This window comes from Protobothrops mucrosquamatus, unplaced genomic scaffold, assembly GCF_001527695.2.
Source record: "Protobothrops mucrosquamatus isolate PMUCROS unplaced genomic scaffold, P.Mucros_1.0 scaffold336, whole genome shotgun sequence".
NCBI classification, from domain to species: domain Eukaryota; kingdom Metazoa; phylum Chordata; class Lepidosauria; order Squamata; family Viperidae; genus Protobothrops; species Protobothrops mucrosquamatus.
In genome coordinates this window covers 122,389-139,111 of record NW_015386674.1, presented here as the reverse complement: position 1 = coordinate 139,111, position 16,723 = coordinate 122,389, and the positions used below count along the sequence as shown (strand labels likewise).

Below are 16,723 nucleotides of genomic sequence, written 5' to 3'. Positions count from 1 at the left end.
GCAAGAAACACTGGCCTTTTTAATCACCAACAGAATGTTCCAGGGCTAAAAACTGCAATCATCCGCCATGTGTCACAGGAAAGTTACCTTACAGCAAAGGTTTGTCATATGGCAGAAGCTTTTCCGGGTCTTCCTCCCTAAAAATGAAGCCTGGCAAATCTGGGACCGGCGAGGTATATTTTTTTGCACTTTTCTCTTAAAAGTCTTGCCTCCTTATGTACTGTGAAATCAAAATTCATTTGTGAGTTGGATCTGCTTACTATCCAGCCATTTCTTTATTGAGATCCTGCTGACAGTGACAAGGGCATTCTGGCTTATGTGCTCCAACTCTTTATGTTTTTTTTCTGGCAAAACAGCTTGCCTCTCTCTGGCTCCCTTTTTCCATAAGCGCTCAGCCATCGAAACAGCCTGCTGTGTATGAGTGATGCCTGCTGAAGTAACTGCTGCCGTAGACCAATGAGAGGCAATGCCTGGATTCTGTCGAAATGGCTACCTGCATCGTGATTGGCCCTTGGATAGACACGGTCTGCAAATTCTCCTGCAGGGCAGAATAAGTACTCAGCCTACTGTTCCCTGAACTGAGGCCACTAGATCGAGGAGCTTGCAAGGAATCCCGATAAGCGGAGCACAGATCCTGTATTGGAGAACAGAACTGCGACAGGACAGCTGAGGGTTGGGGCAGGGGATGGTACTGTGGCTGATGGAAGAGAACCTGAGTTGGCGTCTGGAGTGTTAGGCTTTCCATTATTTGTTGCTGCTGTCGTTGTTGCAACAGGGCCATGCAATCCTTTTTCTGTGTGTTTTCTCTGGGATCCTTACTATGAACTTTGCTAGGAGAAAATAAATCAAAAACACAATCAAACCACGTTTTGAAAAGAAATGTGAAATAAATTAACATATGCTGTGCTAAGAAACAAGTATCAACTAGCACTGATGATGTTACCTAGTTTGGGTAATCAAACATCTGCAAGAAAATAACTAAGCTCAGAGAGCACCAAGGATTCTTCATTTCAAATCTGAGCTGCAGATATTCTCCTTTATTGGCAAGTATCATTTATCAGATGTAACTCAGTGGCAATATTTATAGCTACAACATTTGTTAACAACATTGGACAAAACCATTTCCAGCTTCTCAGATACCCAATATAATACAACTGGTTAAATCTTTTAAAACCTATTAATTTCTATATATACAGTATTTGTTATCAATAAATCCATTTTAGATACAGGTAAGAGATTAATAAACTACAGAATTAGAAATTCCTATATAACCTAAGACAATGGGAGAGTGTCTTAACTTCTATACCTAGTGTGTGAACCTTAAACTATGACTTATTATAACAAAAAATAATTGGACTCCATTATATTTGTATTGAAAACTGTCTAGGAGAGCACTATATTTTTTCCATTGCCCTGTACTTACTATGTTTTGTGAGAAAATAGTGGAGTACTTATAAATTTGACTGTACAACAAAAAGCTAAAATATTCATAGGATAGTATTATCTTGAATTACACATCTAGTACATGGAATCTGACAATTGGACACCATGAATGGATTCTCTGTGCTTTATTACAACTAAAAGATTGACATAACATCATTGGAAAGATAAATGTATGGCCTCATTTACTCAATTGATTCAAGACTCAATTACACGTGCTACCTATGAGAAGATTGCCGATAGACATAGACTTTGTATGGATAAATATAATGAAATATGACACTCATTTATGCAAAGTGCAATAGATTAAAAAAGCATGATTGTCATATAATAAACATATGTATAATATAAATATTAGATAATTATGCATAAAATTGTTATAACATATACTTTATATTTTATTTATTTACTTATTTTAAGCATTTGTTACATATTTTTAATAATGTGTTTATGTTTGTGCTTTGTTCCTTTTGTTCTTTTTTGTTATAATTTTAAATGCAATAAAAAATTTATAAAAAAATATGAAACTTGGTTGCTGAATAAATACACTTTCCCATAATAACCCATATGCTGCTGGGGGGAAAAAATACAATTCCTGAAGATTTTATGGTTTTAGTAATTTTATAGCTGAATACCATTTACATTCTCTTGTTTCAAGTTCAGGAAAGAGAAAACAATGAACTACAGTAGAGTTGATGGTGTGTCAAGAATTTATTTTAAAAGTTGCCCATCAATTTGCTGATGTGCTAAATATCTATGCAGGAATCTATTATATGAACACATAGTACTAGTATTATATTAGCACACTGCAAAGACTTAGGACAATGGGAGCAACTTGTAGGAACTACAGCATCCAAAAGAAAACATCACTTGGTAAAACTTTGGATCATGGCAACCACAGGGCCTCTAGAGACCAACATTTTATTTCCGAATGCAAGCATAAGTCATTGAAGAAGAGTCATTGCCAATAGCAAATCCATTTAACTAACTTGCACATATTTTCCTGGGCTTATGCAACTACTATTCAAGATCAGAAAAAGCCATAATTGCGTTGTAGGAGCAGCCAATAGATAGGGAACCTCCTCCCGCCTACTTTAGATCCAAACATGGCATCTGTCTGGTCCATGACACCGGATTGGTAGTCAGGAGAATGGTCTACTTCTCTTTGAAACTTACCCAAGCATGAGTTCAATGCAAGGAATAAGGTGTTCCCAGGAATAACATGTCAGCAGCTGAAGTTGGGTGGTCCACAAGGGAGACATCTCAAGATAGAGGCGGGAGGCACCCACACAAGCAGCAGCAACAAGAGAAGGTCGAAAAGAAAGAAAAACATGATCTGCAGGGGGGGAGGAGAAGGGGAAAGACAGGAAATAAGCATATAAAACTGTTTATAAATGAATTCTCTTTGCGACAAAATTGATTAATACTGAGGCGTCATGGCTGTTTGCAAGGAACATCGTGGAAAGCTACTGAAGCCTCTTGGTGTGCTAGATAATAACTCATGATATGAAAAATGCTGTTAAATAGGCATTTAATTTACTGCTTCCTTTAGACCTCTAACACTGCAATCCTGAGCATGCTTACTTAAAAACGAAACCAAATTCTGATGCTGCCCAAACAGCGATGCTCCTAGAATGCCCTGCAAAGCCAGGGCTGCTCCAGGAATGTGTGATATTTTGCACCTCCCCCCCCACACCCCACACCCCGGCTGAATGGAGGAAAGTTTAAAATGAGAAGGTCTGCCTGAGTTTCACCCTGAGTTCAAATGTAATGGTGCCATGATCAGACCACTGGAAATTTTAAAATTTGCTTCTATGGAGGGTGAGGAAAAGAGTTGACAGCTTCTCAAGTTTCCTTTTGCAATACTGGAAAATGCTGTAAGTACTAATAATGTGTTGAATTTATATGCTGCCCAATGCCTAGCAATTCTGCCCCCTCATTTCACAGGATGTTGACAATAAAGTGATGTGGGTAGCTGCACAAGAGAACAAATAGCTGACCTAAGAGAGTTGGGTCCTTTGAATACCACCAACAAAATTTATTGTCAAGCAAAACATACAGCAGAACACCCTGCCGATACTTTATAATAGAGAAATCACTATTTGATGCTTTATGTCCTTTAACAGCATAGGAAGAACTGAGAAAATGTGCTTTTAACTATCCTCAGTATTGCATTACCTTCTTAAGTTGAAATTCTCCAAAGTTGTGCTCGTAGAACTGAATCATGCGTAGAAGAATCATGCACTGAGTTTTTCTAAAATGGTTAGAGGCATAACACTGCCTCCTAGTGGCTTTTCCTTCCCATTCTCACACTCCTATTTAAATGTGCTTTAAATGTTTAGCCTCATCAGGGTTTTTCAAAGTCAATATTGACCCTGAAGGCTCAATGAGACTATCCAGAGGGTTGTGGTTATTACCATTCATAATACTATTAGTCAAAGTAGTATGTATTGAATTATTTTCATATAATACCTGTTTGGGATCAATGAACTGTCTGAAACTTTACAAAGGGGTTGATGAATTGAACAGCTTGGGGGGGGGGGCCCTTGTGGTAACATTATGCCTTCTTTTGGTCCTCAAGATGATTAGGAAGCTACACTGAGGCTTCCTACACCTCAATTACCTTGCAGTGAAGCTTCTAGGAACGAGTGAGAGTATTTCTCCATGATGGCTCTGAACTTGGTTACAGAGGTGATGGGCCAACCTTTGTGGAGGTCACTCTCACTGACAGAAGCAAAGAGGTAGTAGTCAATGTAGTGTGCTGGCGTTGGCAGACACAGATTCCAATTGAAGCTCTCCAGGAGCAACAGTTCCATCTTCAGTAGGTCTTTTTTCGTAAGCATTAGATTAAGGCTGCACATGTAAGCAAAGTTGTTCAGCAGTTGTAGTTTGGGCACTTTATCCTCTTTCTCTTCAAATTTGCCTAATGTAAGAAAAGATTAACTCAATGAGATTGATTTAAGGCCCACATCCATCTTATACCATCATACTACATGTTTAAATCATCTATAGATTCATTAGTCCTCATGCAGTGGTAGGATTCAGCCGGTTCGCACCACTTCGGCAGAACCGGTAGCTAATTTTTTTGTTGCCCAGGTCCAGAATGGACTTCCCGAAGCAGCATCCACACAGAGAACTGGTTGTTCACATATTTGAATCCCACCACTGTCTTCATGGATACAAGAGACCGAGGCTTTTTTTTCTGCTATGAAAACAAAACCACAGTTCCATTATGTCTGAATTTGTGGAATTATAAAACGGATTTGAGACCATGTTCTACCTTTTCTCATTAAAGAAATCCCAGTTTCAAATTCAAGTATCACAGGTAACTCTGAAGGATGAAAGGAAAGAAAGAGAAGAAACCAACATTTGGGGTGTGTGTATGTGTGTTTGCAGCATTTTTTTTTATGCTAGCTATGTAACCAATGTAAACGCTTAATGATGTAGCATTCTTACTTAGTTGTGCAGGAATTTGGAAATATTTACTCTAAAATATTGCAACAGTAATAATTACTGCATAAATTTAGCCTTTCTTTTTTTGAAACATTGAATTTAAAAATAAATATACTGTAAGGTTTGCCTCATAATTCCCAAACTTTGCATTCTATAAAAATCAAAGAAACCAAACATAAAAATGTAGGGTGGTGAGAGAGAAAATTTAACAATAAAGCATCTGTATCCATCCTCAAGAGGGCTATGGGAAAAAAAAGAGGATATAGTTAAACCTTCCAAGCCTCAAGAGTAATCCTGTTTAAAAGTAAGGAGATATGTGCATAAACTATTACTTGCTAAACTCCAATAACCCCTTAATTTTTCTTGTTCATCATGGAGTCAAAACCATATGCTGCTGTAGTTATCCCAAATTAAAAGTATGTTTGCTTACTTCAGACCTGGTTAACATTTTGTATGTGAAAAAAATCCACATTTTTGTGTAAAGATATGCTGAGTAGCTAAAAAGTTACTACCCAAAGAGAAATTTATTTAAGGTAACCAAGCATTTACCAAATTTCCATTCTATTCAATCAATTACAATAAAAACCAAGATAAGCTAATTTTTGACCAATTTATAATTCAGAACTGAAGCTGATGGCTAGCATAAAAATGCGGGATTTTTTAAAAAATATTGCTTTAGAACTACACCTTATCTATACCAATTAGTCTAGGACAGGGTGTCAAACTGCCAGCCCACGGGCCGGATGCGTCACACGGAAGCTGTGCCCAACCCAGTTCCAGCAAGGGGAAAAAAGTCTCGATACGTCGTGACACATCATGTGATGCGGCAAGTTTGACACCCCTGGTCTAGGACAACAGACTGAAATCTGTTTCCATCAAGAGGTTTTAAAAAGGCAGGATAATTTAATACTATACAGTACATAACCTCATATATACAATATTATATACACTATATAAACTAATACTATATAAATTACTCACACTTTGATGTATTAGCTCCAAATGCATTAAGCAATGCTTCTATTTCTTATTCTATTGATATCGAATAGCGTTTTTAGGATATGACTTCAACTCCCGGAATTTTCCAGTCATCATTCCTTATGGCTGGAGAATTTTGGGAACTGAAGTCCATACCTCTTAAAATTTATATTTATATACAATGCTGTAAACTTTATCAGGTATGATACAGATCTTCCAGTTGTGCCTTTCTGTTGTAGACTCCCCCAAAAGCACTACATCCAGGTTTCAGAATTAGCTGAGGAGCTAATAATACAGATGAAATATCCCATTTTCCATCCCATATTCAGAACAGCGGGCAAAAGCTGAAGTCTTTTGTCTGAATGTCCATACTACACCAAAGCTTGTGCATTCCTGACAAGCCAGAATTCTGGTTTCTCAAGAAATGAGTGTCTCACCAGTGGATTACTGATATTGTACAAGCATGAATATAAAAAACTCTGATATTAATTAAAATTATAAAAGTGCTTTCCTTCTTTCTTGTTTAAGTTTCATGCATTTTTCTAGCTTGTGGAGTCAAAAATCAACATGTAAAAAATGTTCTGTGGGAGCAGAGTACAAAGGGCAGACAATAGATACTAGAAGACACATTGATCCCTTCGCCTGCCTTTGTTGTTTTTATTAGCTGTTGCTTATCTCCTCCCTTTCAGATTGGTCTTTTGGAATCTAACTGCACCAATAACCATAGGCGACACCCTCCTTAAAAAGCCTGCTCAAAATGGTTTTGCGTGCATTTAATTTTGTTTAGTACCATACCATGACAACTTTCCAAGCAGGAATTAACAACCTGAAAAAGTCTGTTACAACCTTGAAATACATCTGTTTAGACAATCTGTTAAACTGTCTGCCCTATCTCTAAAGACTTATAAGGATGTGTTACAGAGTTAGACAAGCCATGGAGAAGCAGGTGGTGGCTGACCTACAATTCCCAGCAGCACCAGATAGAATGGTTAATGGTTAAAGGGTCTGGGAGATGCTCCGCCATAAATACAAGGCTAGCTTAGCTTCTACTTTTGGTCTTCCAATATCATAGCAATGTACTGAGTAAAAACAATGTTCATGTCATTATTATGAGGGGCTGCCACCATGAAGAGGGGGCCAGGTTGTTCACCAAAGCACCAGAGGGAAGGATGAGAAACAATGGTTGGAGACTAACCACAGAGAGAAGCAACCTGGAATTGAGGAGAAACTTCCTAACAGTGAGGACAATTAACCGGTGGAACAGCTTGCCTTCAGAAATCGTGGGTGCTCCATCACTGGAGGTTTTTAAGAAGAGACTAGACAGTCACTTGCCTGAGATGGTATAGATCCTCCTTCTTGAGCAGGGGGCTGGACTAGAAGACCTCCAAGGTCCCTTCCAGCTCTATTCTATTCTATAATATCTAAAGGCCACCACACCGAATACACAACATTCTTTAGCATAGTTCTGGTTGTGCTGTACCGGCAATCCTTGACTTACCACAACTGAGCCCAAAATTTCTATTGCTAAGCAAGACAGCTGAGTTTTGCCCCATTTCACCTCTCTTGCAACGGTTGTTAAGTGAATCACCAGTTGTCAGTAACACGGTTGTTAAATGAATCTGGTTCCCCATTGACTTTGTTTGTTAAAAGATTGCAAAAGGGGATCACATGACCCCAGGACACTGCAACCATCATAAATACCTGCCAGTTGCCAAGCTTTGATCATACGATTGTGGGAATTTGCAACGGTCGTAAGTATGAAAAATGGACACTTTTTCAGTGCTGTTGTAACTTTGAACAGTCACTAAACGTATGGTTGTAAGTCAAGCACGACCTGTAATTTGAACATTTCTGTGCAACAAGAAGTTGAAGACATCACTAAGAAATGCAAGCTCAAAGATTACTGAAATACGGTCTTTAAAAGAACCATCTCTTGATGCATTATACTGCACACATTACATTGGCTTTCTCTTGTGTGTTTACTAGGCAAAAAGCCCTCCCCACCCAAATCGTATTACGTGATTTCTGTATCATTAGGAAAAGTGACTTACTTGCAAGGAGAAGACACGCAATTGAAACGACATATAACTGCTTCACAGTAACATCATAGCGATCCATAAAAAGGTCCAGCAAGTAGACAGCAAGGTGCCGAGCTGTGGGACAAAGTTGGCAATGGCTGCTGAGGACAGTAAGGAGGTGAGCAAAGTAGCACCGTCTTTCGATTTGTGGAGAATGGGCCTTGTAGACTGGCAGTTTCAGTTCCTATAGCAACACAAACCGAAGGAGGAAGAAAAGGGGTATTCAAGCGAATATCCATTTCAGTAAAGAGAATATCCAGATCAGCACTGTACCGCTTATTCTGGCAAGCAGATAACAACCCCAGGAATACAAAATGGTCCCATCAAACCATCCTGTCCGGATAATTAGATACTGAAAAGCAATTAAATTTATACAAATTGTTTGTACTCTACGAAATAAACTTGTGTATGTAGAGAGAGATCTTAAAAAAAAACAACCAGCCGTTATGCTGTACAGTACGCTAAATACTTAATCACACTTCTGGCAAAGCAGCATTATTTACAAAATCTTACGTTAACAGTGGCGTTTGATAATCCTGACCTATGAAAACCAGGCTCTGGACTAGTGTTTTTTTCAACTGAGGTCATGACAGACAAATCAAATAAACATTGTTTTTTTGAGTGTAGCTCATAAAAGTGGGAATTTTCAAATACCTAATACAACTTGGTGGCTTGCCTGCTACTTTGCTATTGTTGTAAAGGTCATAAAAGTGATAGAAATTAATTGTATTTTTATATTTTTATGCAGGTGTCCCTTAAGACCTGAAAACTATTTCACGGGTTCCTCCAAGATTTTTTTTTTTTAAAAAGAAAGCTGAGGAAGACTGCTACCGACTAAGGAGATCTTCCTGACCTTGTTACTACAAAATCTTCACAAAAGAATACTCTTCTGTATATTTGAAGATTGGGGGTGAAGGGAAGGCAAAGGTGATGCAGAATTTACTTAAAACAAGCAACATCCTAGGTAGTGCTTTTTATTCTGGTTAGTTAAATGATGCATAATAATTTATCTAACCAACTGAATATAAGAATAAAAAGCACTACCTAGGATGTTGCTTGTTTTAAGTGAATTCCGCATCACCTATGTAGAATTCAAGCTGAAGCAAAGTCAAAATAGAAAGCAGCTTTGTGTTATCAATACTCTTGGCAATGCAACGTCTACTTTTAAATTGAGGTCCATTTGCTTCAATAATTCAATGTCTAAGAGCAAAAGAATGAATGAAATAAATGCAATTAACTTGTCTACACTTTTCAAGCAGGAGCAAAAGCCTGGAAGGTGTCTGTGAAGGTATGTGGTTTAATCTCCCTGTGAAGACAAGCTTGATGAAATTTTTTTCCAACCTTTCCAATTAACAGGAGAGGGAAATCATCCAAATCACAAATAAATCTGTTTCTAGAACCAGTGCATGCTGTGATGGCCACTGTTTATGCTGGAAGAACTAGCTGCGCTCAAGCAGCTAATTTTGCCAAGGAACAATGCAGCCCAAAGCCATGCCATTAGCATTCTGATCAGAGAAGACACCTGGATGAAGCTTCAGTGTCTCTTTCCAACTTTCATTCTAGGTTTGTGGGAGGCAGGGACAACATAACAAGAGCATAGGACTCCTGATAGCTCTTCAGCAGCACTGCCATCAAAATGGAACAAAACAATTTGCCTTTGAGAAATTCTATATATTAGTTCAGTTTTGCATAAAATGTTATTGATACTAACTCCTGAAATCTAAAATCCAGGTCCAGATATGTTCTGTTCACTTTTTTTTTAATGGGCTAAAATGGTGAAGTTGCCCTGTTTGTAATGATTTGATAAAACCTCTTAAAGAAAAGGATCACAAGTAAATATTTATACCACGATAAAGATCTGATTTCCCCAGGTAAATATAGTCAGTTATCTACTGGGATGTACCAGATGCATTCTAAACAGGACAATTAGATGTTCCCATAAGTCTGTTCAAGAAGCAAAACCGAATCAACACAGTCTTTTCAGAGACAGAGTATTTTGCAGTTTCTGACTTGACTGGAAAATAAAACTGGATACAAATCCATAGAAAACTACATCATCACCATATTTAGCAGGCAGGCAGGTATTCTATAATGCCTGCTCCATATTTCAAAAGCCACTTTTATATGTCACCAAGGGAGCAGAACTTAAGAATGACAATGAAGGTCATTGCTTTGATCTTTTGAAATGCCAGCCATAAGGATGTGATACACAGTGCTACCAGACATAGAGAAGACACTTCAATTTATTTATCTTTTAAAAAAATAGCACTAACACAAGAATACTAGTACAATTTAATTACTGATTGGTTTAGCATACATCACAAAGAATCACAGAATCATAAAGTTGGAAACAACCTTGGCGATTATCTAATCAACTCCAGTGTTCAGTGCAGGATCCACTGGAGCACCTGTGACAGATGATCATGCAGCCTGTCTGAAGACCTCAAGGGAAAGAGAACTCACAACTTTATTTGGCAGCCTGTTCCACTGAGAGCTTGTACAGTTCAAAGTTTCTCCTAATATCTAGCCTGAACCTGCTTTCCCTAATTTTAATAAACTACATTGCAGTTTTAATCCTGACTTTTCCCAACAACAGAGGATACATCTACTCATTCAACTAAATGACAGCTTTTGGATCTCTGTTATTTCTTCTCTAACATTACTCATTGGGTATCACCTTTTACCTTTTGCTCCATTTTGTCCCTGATGTTTTTAAGTTGCAGGGTGCAGGACACACTACTCCATATGAACTCTGATCAGGCACCATAAACTTGGAAAAATCACTTCTCACAATATGCTTTCTAGGCTCCAGTTAATGTACCCTACAATACCACTTTTATTTGCAGCACATTATTAGTTCATGTTTAATTACTTTCCACAGGTATTACTGCCAAGTCAGATCTCCATCATCCTATACATGTGTCTTTTTCCTACCCAGTTTAGATTATTTCTCCCTGTTAAATTCCATTGGTTTCATTTTTGCACATAGTTCAAGCTTGTCTGGTGTTTTTGGAATTTCCTCTCATTCAACTAAGATATCAGCCACACCTCGCAGTTTTGTCCCAGCTGCAAATTTTATAAATGTCCATCAATTCCCCATCCAAATCATTGATAAAAATGCTATTATGACATAGACACCAGCACAGAGCCAAGGGCACTCCCTTGGATATTTTCTTCTAAGGCGAAGAACAACTATTAATGACTATTTTGGATGCTGTCACTTCACATCCAAATCAAGATGTATTGATTTAAGAGGCTTATATGGTCACAATAGTGATAGGAATATACATAAAAACAATAAAAACAAACACCTTCCCAAATAACTCCCAGAGTCTCAAAACAATACTCCCCCATATGCTAACATTCATAAATATTGAGCTCCAGCCTCAGCTTATATTAATGACAGGGTATACCCTTAAGGCTTAAGGTCTTCTGGAAAGCCTACTGTAGGAGGCAGCACTGGGAGCCTACTGTAGGCAGACTGGGAGCCTACTGTAGGAGGCAGCACTGGGCGTAGTGTGAAAAGAGGGATCAGCCTAAAATCCCTATGTGTAGCTACAAGCAAACTAGGTCCAATTCTCCTTGAGTGCTGTTGACTTTTATCTAACTCTAACCAGATGCTGACCTTTAGTTGAGAAAATTCCTGTGCATAGGCTTTTAGCCATAATTCAGCTTAATTGAACCTTCAGTGTAGACCTGGTCCTTCACTGCCAGATCAGGGTACCTCTAATTTTTAATCCTATATTAGAGAGAGTAGGCATTATATAAATCAAAAACTGTTCTTGATTGCTGAAACTACATTAGCTGGAAGGTGTATGGTTAATATCCGACAATAAGACACCATGTGTATAGTTAAACACTGAAAGGAAAATGTTTCATTAGATATAAAAATTAGAAGGGAAAAAAACAGCATTGAAACCGTCAGACCTGCAATATGTTTGAATCTATGCAAACAGGTAACACCTATAACCAGCCTATAGAAATGTCTATCCAGCAGGCTGCTTCTGCCTAGGTAATATTAATCTTTCCAATTAGATCAGATCTCCCCACTCACTAGACATAACTGGGAAGAGCCATCACAACACTAATCCTTTCAAACTCTTATCAGTGTTAACTGTCTTTCAGGCTTTGTGAAAAAACAGTTTTATCTTTCACCAATCAGGCACTGAAAAAGAACATTTGGGGAGGTGGTGGAGTAAGAAATCTGTTTCTTCTAGAACCTAGCACTCTCCAGGGGTATCAGATTTCCAACTCCACAGAGCAGAGGTACACAACCAGTTTTATACTGCAACTTCTACTCGGCTTTGATATGATGTACCAGACCCTGCATTTTGAATGCTGGAGCCAGTTTAAAAAAAAATGGTCTCAGTTTAAATTAAAATAAGAATAAAAATACAGTTCATTATTCTATGAATAATATTCTTCTGTCTCATGAGAAATTACAATTTGGTGTCAGCCTCTCTGGAGGAAACAAAGCTCTGGGGCCATTCTATAGTTTGTATATCTCTTATCCTAGGAAATTATGAAAACTGGAGAGCTCTGACACCCTCACAACCACAAGTATCTGAAGCATATCCAAAAGGGTGTGGGACATAAAAATAATGCAAATGGGTCTTTGCAGCAGTATTAGTGTAGTGGAATTCTTTATTATCTTCAGAGACGGAGCTATAGTAAATAATAGAATTTCAGTCTCAGATCTACCAAAGTTCACCAACTCATGATATTTTTCTGCATGCACATGGAAAGAATTAGGAAAACGCTCCTATTGCAAGATCCTCATCATTAGCTGTTAATTTATTGTGGTTTATAGCCAATAAGGAAAAAAGAAATTTCAAGAACGAAATGGTCCTTTGAAAATAATCTGGTAGGAGTAGGGAAGAAAATTAAATAGCCTGCTCAAAGAGACAGACAACATTAGCATATACCAAAGTAAATATTTAGAGAAATAAGACCTCCTAGGAGATTCTAAGCTTTGACTGTTTCTAATTGCAAGTCACATTCATTATGTTACTGAATTATGAAAGAAATAACATAGAGATATGTTCTTTCATCTGTTCAAAGCAGATGAAATTCATGTTTACTTTTTTTTGCATTTTTCTCTTTGAAAAAGCTAGCATATGCATTACTGGCAACACAATGAACAATGGAATATCCAAACCAAAAGAAGCTGAAAAATGTGCAACCTATGGCCATGTGTGCTTTCAAAAGCACACCTGTCATACAGTTTGCTCATCTTAATTGTAAAACATAAACCAGTTTCTCTTTTTCAGACAGTGTGCTGAAATACACAGCTAGATTTAAAAAAAAAGCCAAAATGTCCTTTTCTCATGAAATATTGGCAATAAATATAGTAGGCTATTTGACATAATTCTGAATATTCCTGAAATACAAATCTCCATAGCAAAGGCATAATAGTGCAGAAAATAGTTAAAACCATTAGATAATTATTCAGAGGTAAAAGGCGTATCTGCTATGCAAATCAGGGACTATGCTCAGGAAACTGAAAACCAGCTAATGTTACAACTTAATACCAAATATACACCCTAAGAAACTCTAACCAAATCCCATAAAGTTTGAGTCTAAAAATGAGCTTTAGATTGTAACATTCCTTTAGTGTTTTAAACCAGAGGTCCCCAACCTTTTGAGCACCAGGGACCGGTTCCACAGAAAGAGGGTTCCACAGAGAGAGGTTTTTCTGTGGATTGGAGGGGGCGTGGTTTCATGTACTGCCTGCATCCCATGGATGGGGCTTTGCTTGTTTGTGCGGACCGGTTTCTGGCATGCCCCGGCCTGGTGCCGGTCCATGGACCAGGGGTTGGGGACCCCTGTTTTACACCCTCAGTTTTAATACAACAGGGAGATATATATATTAATATTCATTCACTATTTGATTTCATTAAACATTTCCACAAAGAGCTGAAAAAGGATAACCAACATTTTTAGCCCATAGGAAGATATGTTTGCATCTTAGAGTTAAAAAAAAAAGTATTTCCATCTCAGAGAGTATATTGCAAAATAAAACTGTCTGAATTATTAAATAAGTATCTGTTCACGTACTTAAGATACACTTTGCTTTTAGAAGGGAAGAAAAAAAATCTAGTTGGGGCTACCAGATCTGGATTACATAATCTGGACATGCAGCATGGAAGTAAAGAAAAATATAATGGCATTTAGGGGTCATCCAAACTTTTGCAGACCAGATGTGGCAACTTTATTTTTAGTAAAGTTATTCCTTGCTTACCAAGTTCCTTGTTTAGTAACTGTTCTAAATTACAATGGTGTAAAAAAAACCAAACCCAGATCTGTGACCAACCCTCACATTTACAACTGCCATAGAGACTGCCATTCAGGCACTTTGCACCTGGTGTGCATTTGCAATAGTTGTACCATCCTATGGTCACATGACCACCATTTGCATTCTTCATAATTAGCTCCTGAAAAGTAGAGTTAATGGAGAACACAGGTAAATTCACAAGTCATTCTCACTTGATGTTTCACTTAATGACAAGTGTGCATCACTTAATGACAATGAGAAGTGATAGGAGGCCTGTCACAGTCACACAATTTTCTGCTTAGCAACCAAGTTGTTGATTCCAATTATGGCCATTAAGAGAGGACTAAATTATCATTTTCCCATGGAAAGCAATTATTTCCACATTTACTCAGACGAAAATGTAAATGTACTTAAAGAAGAGCCTTCATCCACATATCCCATAGTTGAGGAACATAAGATGGGTGGCCTTGCTAGATAAATAAAACCCCAGATGCACACTTATCACACTATTTGGAATAACTACTGTATACTAGCAACTTCAAGGTGCAAGGATGTCATAGTAATGGCAGCTATATAACTGCTGTGGAGTTTTGCCAAAGGAAGAAACAGAGTTTTGTAGAGCCACATTTACTGCAATGATCATTGGGTGCCTGCTTTAGAAGAAAGAAGAACGGTGAACAATTGATTTCCAAAGATTTTTATGGAAATTGAGGGATACAAGACAGGAAACCTTGGGGGTCTGGTTGGCCCTGTTTGGGGAAGTTGTGCAAGTCTCTGCACTGTCCTTGGAGTTAGTTCTATTGTTAGGCAAATAGACTTTCAGGAGGCAGGGAGGAGGGTCAATTTGGGTATGAGGGGATTAGGCAAGAGAGAAGAACTGGGTTTGACCTTGGACATATCCAAAAGTGGGAGGGGGGAAGGAGGAGGAGAGCAGTCTCCATTTTATCAGGTTTATTTTTTTCCCATTACATAACTTGCTTTACATCTTACTTTTGCCACCAAATTTGTAGTTCAGCTATATCCATAGCAGATCCAGCCAGCAGGATTGCAGCTGAGGAATGTGTAGATGTAAGGAAGGTGTCCTTGACAGAAATATGCAAGGCCTGATACCAGTGTGATGTGGAGAAGGGGAAGATAACGTAAATCCACAACAGACAAATGGACTTGCAAAGTTTTATTATTATTATTATAACCAATCACCTTCTCTTTCCCTGCTCCCCCCAGCCTCTTCCTTGCCTCTTGCAATTCTGTTAAGGTCATCTACCTTACTACATTAAGTACATCTGTTTAAGAACAATTTATTTTCTATTTGTTCCAATGTAAAGTAGATGACATGCATGCTCGACTCAGTAAATTCAAATCTGAAAACTTAAGTTTAATTTCAGTCATTTTTAAAAAATACTAGTTGCATGCATTTTATTTGGAAGTTACTTTGGAAGGGCAACTAAACAGCAGATTGTACCTGTTTTGAATTGTAGTAACAGCAACAGTAAAGGATAGAGGAAAAAAGGGAAGCAGCTGTCTATCTAACCTTCAGTCTCAGAGTCTGGTGAACGTCTGCTGCAAGGTCTCCTTTCCACCATGGCTCTTCCATCCTTAGACTTCTCATCCAAGGAAAAGCACCTGCAAGGTCAGGCAGAAATCAAAGTAAATTAACAAAGGAAATATGGGCACATTTAAGCTTCATCCACTGTTTTTACACAATCCCACATACTCCTTCCTAAAAAGGAGCCGAAAAACATATTGCAATGTAAAATTAGGGATTATCTAGGTGCAGCTTAACCAAATACACTTGATGGCTGCAAATTTAGCTAATTCCTCCCTCCCCCCCCAAAATAATTCAGCCCATTAAACTTCTCTACACCTGGATGCCCATTTCAGATTTGAATCTGTGCAAAAGGGCTCAAGCAATCTTGGCCGACATCAAGTCATCTTCTCAGCAAGTTACCTGTCGCTCTGTTTTTGCTCAAAACAAGAGCGAAGAGATTTTGATTGGAATACAAGCCATTATCGATTTCCGACTCACGCCCACCTTCCCTGTGGTGGGAAATGGCACCGACTTCCCGGCTTTTTTTTTTTTGCAACAAAACCCGAGATCCTCCGATACCCGACTACAAACGGCGAATTTCAGATCTAACTCGCTTTTTCCACATCTGATTCGAGATTGCCGAGAATCAAGACAGCATTTTCCCGGGTTGCTCTCCCTCCCTCTCTTTTGAAGTACAAGTGGTATGAAACTTCTCAAAACTCCGCGGACTGAAACTTCTGACAAGCTGCCCACACAAAACCCGTGCTAGCGTTACCTTTGCCGATCGCCCGCAAAGCGACAGCCTTTGTCCTTTCCTGAATCCGACGACTTCTTTGCAAGAAAAACCCTGCACCCCGAGAAAGAGAAGGGAGAATTCTCAAGCTTGCACCCTTGTCCGCCCCCTTTGCTAATCACAACAGGGAAGGTCAGCAGTGGGTTGCATGTCCCCGGGTTGCAAGGCGGAGGGAAAGA

At 38.5% G+C, this 16,723-nt stretch overlaps 1 protein-coding gene across 1 annotated transcript; it reads right to left on the bottom strand.

The window, feature by feature from the left end:
* Positions 1-391: 391 nt before the first annotated feature.
* Positions 392-15,817, bottom strand: CCNJL (cyclin J like). The gene is made up of 5 exons (XM_015815341.2): positions 15,755-15,817; positions 7,923-8,133; positions 4,064-4,363; positions 2,617-2,776; positions 392-830 (listed from the first exon to the last, which is right to left on the bottom strand). The coding sequence occupies exons 1-5, from the start codon at positions 15,815-15,817 to the stop codon at positions 392-394; spliced, it is 1,173 nt and encodes a 390-aa protein (XP_015670827.2).
* Between the last annotated feature and the right edge of the window lie 906 nt (positions 15,818-16,723).